The sequence below is a fragment of the Barbus barbus genome (genome assembly GCF_936440315.1).
Source record: "Barbus barbus genome assembly, chromosome: 47".
NCBI classification, from domain to species: domain Eukaryota; kingdom Metazoa; phylum Chordata; class Actinopteri; order Cypriniformes; family Cyprinidae; genus Barbus; species Barbus barbus.
This window is the reverse complement of record NC_136725.1, coordinates 1,657,342-1,668,740: the sequence shown is the minus strand read 5'-3', so window position 1 is coordinate 1,668,740 and position 11,399 is coordinate 1,657,342. Positions and strand designations below refer to the sequence as shown.

Below are 11,399 nucleotides of genomic sequence, written 5' to 3'. Positions count from 1 at the left end.
TGCTTTGCTGCATACCTCGGCTGTAACGAGTGGTTATTTCAGTCAAAGTTGCTCTTCTATCAGCTTGAATCAGTCGGCCCATTCTCCTCTGACCTCTAGCATCAACAAGGCATTTTCGCCCACAGGACTGCCGCATACTGGATGTTTTTCCCTTTTCACACCATTCTTTGTAAACCCTAGAAATGGTTGTGTGTGAAAATCCCAGTAACTGAGCAGATTGTGAAATACTCAGACCGGCCCGTCTGGCACCAACAACCATGCCACGCTCAAAATTGCTTAAATCACCTTTCTTTCCCATTCTGACATTCAGTTTGGAGTTCAGGAGATTGTCTTGACCAGGACCACACCCCTAAATGCATTGAAGCAACTGCCATGTGATTGTTGATTAGATAATTGCATTAATGAGAAATTGAACAGGTGTTCCTAATAATCTTTAGGTGAGTGTATATACACCCAATTCAATAAACCATAAAGGCAGATAATGGGCTGCTGACCCTCTTACCCGCTACCGCACATGGGGTACAGCGCTCGAGAAGACAAGCGGCGGCCGCCTATCTTTAGTTAGGGAACCCAAAACTACAAACTATTCCTCCCAATCACTTCGCACACGCCGCAGAAAAACATCCAACCCACGTCCCGGCACGGTAGCCTCGGCAGCAGCACTCACATACAAAATCCCCTCCAAACAACAACAGACCTCATACCTTTATAGATTCCATTAGAAATACAGCACAGGTGTTTGTCCCTTTCCCTAATGAGACGCAAGGCAGACAGGCGCCACCACTGTCGCCCCTCCCCTTGCCTAAATGAAGGGTTTACATGTACAAAAGCTCTTTTAGGTGTTGTGTTCATTTGTAGTCACCATATTGGCGATCAGTGGTTGCTTTAGTTGTGCTCTTGAACCTTGGATTTTTAAAGTTAGTATTTATTTTGTTGCTTTATTTAGCTGTGTTTGTTAAATACAGTTTTTAAAGCAAGGAAAGCCAAACAAAATCAGTGATCAGTTGATGCTGATGTTTGTGATGTGATTATGCTCTAGTCTAATTTACTGAGTTTACCCAATGTTTAGTCTCTGATTAAATATGTGATATGTTATTGCGTTTAAATTGCGTCACTGATGCTACAACAGTGCTAAACAGTTCTAAGCACAATATGCACAAATGCATGCATTAAAACACGGCAGAACTTAAACAAACACAAACCAACAATCAGTGTATGAATCTCAAAATTTGTGACATTCAAAAATGAAAAAAAAAAAAAAAAAACAATCGGTTCAACTCTGAACATCACAAAACTGTCTACTGAAAAGTCACAACCAAAACAACACCAAAATAAAAGCAAATAAAGAAAATAGTAAGAACATTCAGCTGCATAATTTATTCATGCTGCAATGCATGCTGGGAGTTTTGTACTGGCACCCAGCATGCTCTGCGGCATGAATTGTGTTTTATTATTAATAGTCACCATTCTTGATGTCTGTGTGTCTAAAGTGTGCTATTGCGCTAAAGGATTTTGTGCATTTGTGTAAATAGTTTGTAAACTTATCTTGTAGAGTAATATTACTACAATATGAAATTAATTACAAATCACCCACATTGTTACACACTTACTGAGATCAGTGAATCAGGTCATAGTTGATGATTATCATCAACAGTTAATCATAACAACAACTTATGGTGTTACACAACAGTTATACAACAGTTTCTCTTGGCTTTTCTTATCATAATAAACATGCATCACTAACACAGTTATAAAGGCCAGAGAAAAACGAACATTAAAGAGTCAAGGGTCAAGAGCATAACTAAAGCAAACACCGATCACCAAAATGGTGAGGTCAAACAAAACATTTGAAATAAAATATAAACCTCTGTTAATTCATTTTCTTTTTAAAGTCGTGTGCACTTTTTATTGTCGGAGTATTGCAGGGTTTTTTTAAATATAAGCTGTTCTTGCAGCTCTCTGTTCTAAACTATGATGATTGGGGATCTTTTATATGGTAATGCTATTAATTAGGAGTCGCTTACAAGGCAGAGTGCAGAAATCAGTCAATTGCGCGCAAGCTCAAGATAATTTGCTATTCATAGATTTACGCGTGATTTCTGTTCGTACGGTCATTCTATGAATCGCACGTATGCATATCTTAGAAATGATCGTAAATCAAATTTAGGATGGTTTCTGCGCAACATTTTATAAATGAGGCCCAAAGAGTCGTAAACTTTCCCTCCAAAAGTTCAAGTCACCATAGGCTCTTTGACTCCCCAGAGGTGTGACCTCTATAGCAGATAAAGCTCTCACATTCAGTGACGCCCCGGCAGTCTGCGGTTCTGTTAGATTCTGAGAAGATGAGGATGTGAGCTAGAACTCTTCTGCACCTCTTAAGTTTTGTGCCAGGCCTTGCGGCCTTGTCTTTCCATTCAACCAAAGCTCCTCGGACCTCAGCAGATCTCTTTCTTAGTTATTTTTACACTCTCTACCTGTAAGAACATTTCTACCTCTTTGGAATTCATCACTCTTCAACCCGGAAGAACATGATCGGGAGTCCAAAACCTTGAAACCATTAAGACTTTCATCTGAGACTGCATTCCGGACACTCGTCACGACCAAATGCATTGCAAGTATTGTATATTTAACTAAACAAAACAGAGGTTATTAGTACAAGTTATAGACCCTGTTATAAACGGCGCTGATGGTTTTACTCAGGTGGTTAAATGACTCTTTCCATAACTGCATTCTCTGGTTTTCCTAATGGTTTCATCCATCAACTCTCATTTGCCCTTTCCCCATGTATGAGTGATTGTACGTTTGTTTGTTAGACTAGTTTGCGTTAGTGTTCAGTTAATAAAAGTCGTGTGCACAAATTACATGAGTTTCTGATTCTGCCTTGCAAATTAATGTCCCTTTACGATTTTTGATTCTTACTACATGCTCTAATGTAATACTTAGGAAAGTATTTTCTGTGGCCAAGGAAATATCCTTTCTTAGAGTTGATACGAACTTGCACTGAATGTTCGCTGGACGGACAGATCAGCTGATGGCAATTTAATTCTGCTACAGTTATTACTGTCAGCCGATATAAATCATTGTAATTAATCATAATTCATTGTAATTATTTATATACAATTCCCTTTTAAGCTAAAGATGATTACAAAACACTCCACTAATCTCCAATCAAATAATAAAGAGTTCATATAAGCACATCATACACAAATTCAATTTAAAGAAGGAACTATTTTATTGAGTTCATATAAGCACATCATACACAAATTCAATTTAAAGAAGGAACAATTTTATTATTTACCTCACCTGTGTCACAGATTTTTCTGAGCTTAGTAAATTAGAGTAAAAAGAGGCTTACAAACTATAGTATGATTACTGGCATCCATGTAGAATTTAGCAAATGTTCTCAGTCTTTCTTTATACTGATGTCAATTTAAGGTGCACTGTAAAGAAGCAGATCTCCAGCAAAGCTCTTGATCATTTTCCTTTTGCATAATGAGCCTTATAATGTGGACAAAGATGTGAAGCTGCTTATCTCAGCAGAAGTAGAACAGAGGTACCATGGGAGAAGAATTGGCTGAGAAACAGGAGCACAAAGCAGTTGTGCTGTACAATATGGGTTTTAAATGATTTACCACCTAACAACCGAATTAGTACAGTGAGAACAGTCTGACACATACAATATCTGTTTTAAGAAAAGTTCCTACATTTTTTATAGGCAGATAATTTTATACTATAATTATTTATTGATGATATGCTGATATATTATGTGCATACCTAATCTTAACTCTTGGAAACTTTTAATATGATGGATAATTGCACCCTTCCTGGTATCAGATGATGTCTAAAATCTACATGGTCTAGGATTTCTCACAGAAAATCTGACATGAAAGTAAAAGTAATATTGACATTAGAATAAAGGAAATAATGTAAAAAATAACAACAACAACAAAATTTAAACCACAGACAAATGCATATCAATGTTTTGATTATAAATAATTTAAATGTCACTGAATTTTTCCCAACAACAAATGAAAAAAAAAATCATAAAAGCCGCAAAGCAAAAACAATTATAAGTTGTTCATTGGCGCACACAAGAAAAAAAGAACAAAGACATAGCCACATGGTAACCAGTACCTTTATATTATGGAACAAATTTAGGTAAAAAAATTAAATCATTGAACAGTTCATTAAAAAATACTGCAATAAGGTACAATATTTCTCTTTGTATAAATCAAATAAACTCAATTTGTCTTGACACTTTCCTCAGCGAGGAAATTTAAAGCACATTTGTGGCACTATCTGTACATTATTATTGTCATCTTTATTATTATTATAACCACTGCAGTGTGAACTAGCTTGATTCTATTCAATGACATACAGAAAACACCAGTCTCCTTATTCCATGTTGTGTTCATGTGACAGAACATGCTCCTGAATCTATGAGAAGATTGCAAGATGGAAAACAAAATAAGCTCATTGCATATGTTCCAAAGTGACCTTCTTTTCAGACCTGTTCAATAAATATTCTTCTGAAGATGCTGCAACATACTTAGATAGGAAGAAAACCTTTTGAAGATTGCACTAAAGGAGTTGGAGTGTACTTATTTGATAGGATGTACATTCATCCAGAAAATACAAATAATCACACATACAGTGAATGAATTGCTTTGCACTTTTGAAGATCTGAGGTAAACTCCAGGGATTACTGGGGATTGTCTGCAACATCAGGAGGAAGTCCTGTTATAACCGACGCCTAAATGTTTGGACAACCACAATTCTGCCAGCTGCATTGTGGATGCGTAAGTGCTCGCTTTAGACCCGACACACATTTTGTATTGCTTAGGGTCTAAATGTGTGTCACACAGGACAGGATGATAAATATGCACAATACCTGCTTCTTGAGAGCGAAACACTTTCAAGCCAGAATTAACGACTTTCGTGAACAAATCGACATCCTCTAAACCCCAGCCTTGTATTGAGGTGTCAAAACCCCCAGCTTTAAGCAAGTCACTTTTGAATATGCAAGTGATACCAAATCCATAATCTCGCCAGAATCCACTCTTCTTGGTGAAAACAAAGGCGCTGTCTTCAGGAGGGCCCTCGACATAGACAATTTTGGGATCATACTGACTGAAAACGATAGGAAAATATACCTGACTTCCTTCAACGGAGTTGTCTCGACACCTTTGGAGAGCGTCAGCGTTGAAGACCAAGTCTACATCACAGAAAAGCAGCAGTGAGTTGTTAGCCAGCTGAGAAGAGCCCATCTCAAGGGCCAGACCTCGAGAAAAGCCTACCGTCATGGGTATGATAGACAGGTCTGCTTTAGGATATCTGTTATGATATTTCTTTATCAGCTCGAGGTGTCTCTCCTTATCCTGGTTTGTATCACTGTCAGCCAGGATTATGGTCAGTTTCACGTTCTGGTTCGGGATCAGGCAGATTCTCTCAAAGTTTTCCATGTAACGTACAAAGACTTCATAACGACCCGTGAGCGGCACAAGGAAGTGTATTTTCGTTTGACTTTGCTCTTGCACCTCTTTTGTGGATTCTGAGAGCTGGAAGGAAGAGAAGATCTTGAGCGAACTGGAGAGGAAAGAGAGCGACTGCGAGTCACCGTTGATGGCGTCTACTAGGTCGCCAACATGCAGTTCCTCTGCCTCGCTGAAGAATGGTTTACTGAAGGACTGCTGAAGGTAAGCATGTCTCCGCACTGGCACCGTCACTTTCCTTCCCTTTTGCTTCTTGTAAAGCAGCAGAAGGTCCAAGATGTATTCGGCACCGTGAAGCGGATCCACCCTTCTATAGCCATACTGGATCTCCTTGAAGTCTATAATGCGGCCTCGTGATTTGGAGTTCTTGTTGATCATCTCCATCACTTGAAGCACTGTATCTTCCAGCACCGAGCGCACCAGGTTTCCAAGGCCTTGACGGGGCATCTGCCTCTCGCCGGTGAAGTACAGGTGCCTGCCGGTCAGAAAATCCCACTCTATGACATCTCCCCGCTCTGTGGTTCGGTAGCGTGTGTAGGACGGTGGTGCCCCCAGGAGTTGGTCCTCCCACTGCACTGCAGCATTGCCCAGTCGGCTCATGGTGACGCCTTCACGGTGCAGCTGAATCGTACGATACCGGAGCTGAGAGATCTTGCGGCTGAGCAGGTAGCTGTGCAGTCTGTACTGATACGCTGGGCGCTTGTTGGGGTGCAGCGTGATGGTATGGTGGATCTTGCTATTGTGAAGGTCCTGGATGAAACCTTTCTTATTGTGCTCATAGTTCTCGTAGAACAACTGCTGCATCTGCAGAGAGAAAGAAGAAAACAGCAGGCAATTTGAGTATTTTAGTGATGTGTTTCAACTAGTGGTGTGTAATGGTACACATATTCGTACCAAAAATTCGATCATCTCTTTATCATTTACTTTAGGCAAGTCATCAGTGTCTATAGCTTGTTATTTGCTAGAGAAATTAAGTCTAGAGAAGAGCATTTCACGAAATATTAAACTACATACTCTAATTAATTTTAGCTTTTGGAAATCGAGTCGTATGGATTCGATATTGATATGATTAATTGATATTAATCAAAACATCCAACTTATACCTTATTAACGATACCTCATTAACGACTTGTCCAGCAAGCATTAAAATCAGTATCTCTTAACAGTTCAGTTTATTCCCGTGGCCACGGTAATACAGAATTGATTAGGTAATTTTGAGCATAGGTAACACGATCTTTGGCAAATAGTTTCAGACTTGAAAATCACATAGCACCAGACAAAAGATTTCTTTATAAATCCAAGTTTATTTGCTACTCTACAATACTACTAAGCTAAATAACACAAAACAGAATGCGTACACACACAAACACACATACACGCTGCAGGCAATGAATTGTTTTTATTTGAAGACAGTTAAAGAATAACACTATTTGCTATTTCAAAAGGCATACCAGTGGCAAATCACGAACAGAGAACTTTATCTTTACTTTTAAAGATGAATGCAGCCAGCTTCAGCAAGATATGCAGATAGTTGTTTTGTTCCTTTCCCGGTGCGGATTGCCTGCTGAAGTCGTCGTTGTGTGATGTCACTGGGGATGACCTCTTGCAATTGGCGGTTGCCTTCTCTGTGACATAATGACGCGCTTAGCAAGTTTGTTTCAGGTCTTACGGCTTCAGATGTTAAAGTTTCTTTGTTCGCAACTTTGATGAAGTGGTTGCTCGCCAGATGGTATATGGCTGAGAGCGCTTAACAGCGCGATCAGATGAGGAGCCGAAGTTTCAAACAGGTCAACGCGCAAGCAAGCAAACCCTAGCCAAAGCTGGGTGTCTCTCTTTATCGGGCTGATTTCAGTCCGCCCCTTTTGCTGTTTGATCCAATCACAAGTGTTTCCGTAGGGCGGAGCCCCGCCCCGCATGGCTCAGTTTTCCGTGCGCAAATCCTTTGCTGAATTATTTCATCAAATGAAGAACATATCCTAGCAGATTCCTGTAAGTGTTTTAATTAGAAAAGTCAACTTTCATCCACCCCAAATTATTGATGACGCAACTAGCTTTCATTTAAAATCAAACAACAGGTATTTGGCATACACAAAGTACCTACCTTAATTTTATATACTACATGGGTTAATGCATCGATTAACATCCTACCTTCTAAATAACCACACCAAGCATATGAAAGACATAAAATAAACATGCAACCTTAATATATACTGTCTATATATTGTGTGTATATATATATATATATATATACAGTATATTACTTTTGGTAGCAGCAGCAATTATTATTTGTCCTTTTGGAACACTTATAAAGGTCTGATTTTCTTTGTTCTGCCAATAAGAAGAAAATGCGCGTTTCTCTGCTGGAGAGAAACGGGAGGTCATGGGAATGTCACTCTTGTGGAGATCTGGTGATTTTCTTATCTCGGACGTCTGTTGTATACCATCATCTTTGCTGATACCATCATTGAATTACTGCGTGAAACGATCAGGGGATATCAGGGAGGGTCTGTGCTGGAGCCTTTCCAGATGCCACATGCTTTGTACTGTTGATTATGCGACTTTTATTTATGGTAATCCGGTCAGGAACAACATTGAAGGTTCTGTTCTAAATACATTCCAGATTTTCTCCACAAATCTATCCTTGTTTTAGGGGTCTTGTGAGATGTTAAAGAGAGCAGAGCAGGATGTTGAATAACCAGTACACAACGAAGTGTACTTTTAAACTCAGCTTTAGTGCAATTTTTTCAAAGTCCCATCAGCTTCTTTATCACTTTTTTTTCATCACAAAATAATGGCAATTGAGAGATCAAGCAGGGGCTGACTGTGCCAAATAAATAAATAAATGGACAAGAAATACTGTTTTAAGTTGGGTTTGTTTTACTATATTATTGTCAGTGTTGGGAGTAACGCGTTACAAAAGTAATGCATTACAGTAACGTATTACTTTTTGCTGTAACGCAGTAGTGTAAGGCATTACTAATCAATTTTCAGTAATATTTTACTCGGTACATGTTCAGTAACGCTTGCGTTACAACACACTTTTAGCCCCCGATTTTATTTTATTTAATTTAAAGTCAGGCTCTGACTTTTTTATATCCATAGAGCCGGGCTTCGGGCCAATATTCACGTCATAGTTCAGACGCGGCTGTTTTAGGCTTCTCCTTCTCTTTATATTTTAGACATCCATCATGGAAGCAACATGAGTCCGTGCTGCAGCGACTGTCAAGACCGACTTGGCAGTGTTTAGTGTCCCGCAGCGAGCCGTCAGCACAGATGAAGAGTTCTGCCTTCAAATACACACAATAAAGCAAAAGTAATTACCATGAATGTGTCTGGGGACATAGTAAGGATTCGCCATCTCCTCGTTAGACGCGCCTTTAGAGAGAAGTGCATCTTCACGGATAACAATTATATTAAATGGTTTTTGTTTTTATTAATTTCGTTAAGTAGTAATTTAAAGCTTTCGATATAGATATTTATCATGTTTGTGAGGCATGTATTCGCTGTCTTTCGGTTCATTTTTGTGAAGCGCTCCTGTTCAAGATAAAAGCACAACGTTTTTTTAATATTGTGAGTGCACACAAATAAAAGTAGACCCTTTACAGTTACAAATTATGTATTACTCTTATGAGCAAAAATTATGGCATAAGTTGTTTCCATTGAAAAAAAAATTGTAATTGATTGTGCTGGTGCCTCATGTCCTGCGCTTTAGCTTCCACTCTCCGCACAAACTACTGGATACAGCGCACATTTAGTTTAAAGGTTTAAACATTGTTATATGCTTGAACTGTTTTAATATATCTATAGATTTAATTTTAGGCAAGTCATGATGATTTGAGAAGGCTAAATTGATCAAACATAAGCTATGATCAGCCTGCCGGTCTGCTGCTGACCACTTGGTCGTTACTTTAAGAAAGAAAAAACTTATTTGATGAACAAAAAATGCTCCAAATGTTTTTTTCTAAATGAACTTAATAAAACGCCGGAAGGAAATATAAACACTTTGCCATTAGGGCAGGGCTCTAGTACATTTTGTCATTTTAGAATGTTAAGTTCTACTTCTGTAGATATTTTGGTGAAAGTAACTCAAAAGTAATACAGGAGTCATGTAACGCATTACAATTCTGAGACAGTAATATTGTAAGGTAAGGAATTACTTTTAAATAACAGTAACAAGTAATCTGTAATGTATTACAGATTGGCAGTAACTTGCACAACACTGATTATTGTTATTACTATATTATTTTTATTACAGCTATTATTAAATCAATCACAATGATCAGTTGTACTGCTACACAGAATGCAAATCATAATGAGCAGTAAAATCACAATCAACTGTTGCAGAGATCTGAGCAATACTGTGTGAAAGTTTTGAGTTTCTTCCCAGACTTGTCTTTGCAATAGTGAGCAAACTCCTGATTACAACAGAGAATAGATACATCTGAACAACTGATGAAGTCATAATTCCTCAAGATGTATTGCATCTTGTGCAATTATTAGAAATTATTCTTATTCCCTTTGGATTATTAGTTTAAACCCATGTGTTAGACTCAATGACTCATATTGTATGTGACACCTTGAACAGCACCAGCACTATAAGTGTGCTGCTTTGATGTTGTGCTTTGATGTGCTTCTTGACATTCAGGGCAAACATTAACATTTTTATTCTGACCTGCACCGTACTCATCACACTCATGTGCATTCCTTTGCTCTGAAAGTCTCTGCCGACATGTCACTATTAATGTGATTTTGTTGTTTGAGCGACTGATGTAACACTGGACACATTTCTTGGCTGTGGTGTTTTTCCACTGTTTTCACACTAGAACTCTAGATGTGACCAATCACAATCCTTGTCATTCCTCCAATGAAATGAGGCAAGTTCTCTGCAGTCATTAGAACTGTTCAGACACATCTACTTCCACAGATAATCAGGATGCCCTAAAAACCCTTAAGATCTTAAGATTTAAGAATTGTTGTCACAAGTGAATTACAAAAAATGCTTGCAACAAAGCTCCAATTGTGATTGTAATAAAGAAGTAAAGCAGAACATTCGCGAGATAAATCTCTTATGACTCATTTCTAGTTATCAACAGCAGTTTCCTAATGTGATAAATGCTGATGTCTGCAACTTAACCCGGATCATTTGTCTACTGACAGGATATAAATGGAAAGTTGGTGCTTGGCTCTAGCACTCAGTTTATAAATGCTGCAGTCGTCAGCGTTCAGGAGGTCCGGATGTTTTACATCCAGCATAAAGTAGCTAGTGTCTCCGGAGCTAAACAGTGATTTCAGACTCCGCTCCGCTTTGGTGTAAATGTAAATATGTGAACGCAAAACAAGCACATGGGACACAGTAAACCCTTGTTGAAAAATGGCACGTATTGTCACCCAACTTTATACCTACACAAAAGACACAGATCTAATGGTCTAAACAACACATGGCCTGGACTTAAGGCAGCTCATTTGTCAAATTTACAGGTATTAAAATTTACTTTATCGAACAATGTAAAATTCTTAAACTACAATGGATTATACATTTATCAAAGGTTTAATCGCTTCATGAATTCAGAGGCGGCACTCTAAACATTAGCTGGCAGACAATAACTGCATTGTAAAACCTGATAAGTTAAGAATACTCAAAACATGAGTAAACATACTAAATTTTTTACTAAATAAGTTACTAGAGCTTTAAATTTTTATTACAATTGGGCCATAGGAGCAAAAATTACACTTCATTCCTACATTTATTTTCCTTGTTGTCGGATGCAAAGCATGCTGGGAACTAGACAACACGATTATTTTAAGTTCACCTTACTACAACAACATTTTGAGTTTACAGAACTTATTTCAATTAAGTCTAATGAACTTTCATTATTATTTGAGTGAAATTAACTAATTTAATTTAAT

The 11,399-nt window shown here is 38.1% G+C and overlaps 1 protein-coding gene across 1 annotated transcript in view; it reads right to left on the bottom strand.

The window, feature by feature from the left end:
- Positions 1–3,210: 3,210 nt before the first annotated feature.
- Positions 3,211–11,399, bottom strand: part of LOC306865715 (chondroitin sulfate synthase 3-like) — a 60,990-nt gene continuing 52,801 nt past the window's right edge. Inside the window, exon 3 of the mRNA XM_079410473.1 lies at positions 3,211–6,296. Within this exon, the coding sequence (XP_079266599.1) occupies positions 4,725–6,296 (1,572 nt within the window). The 3' untranslated portion in view covers positions 3,211–4,724. The remainder of the gene's footprint in view (positions 6,297–11,399) is intronic.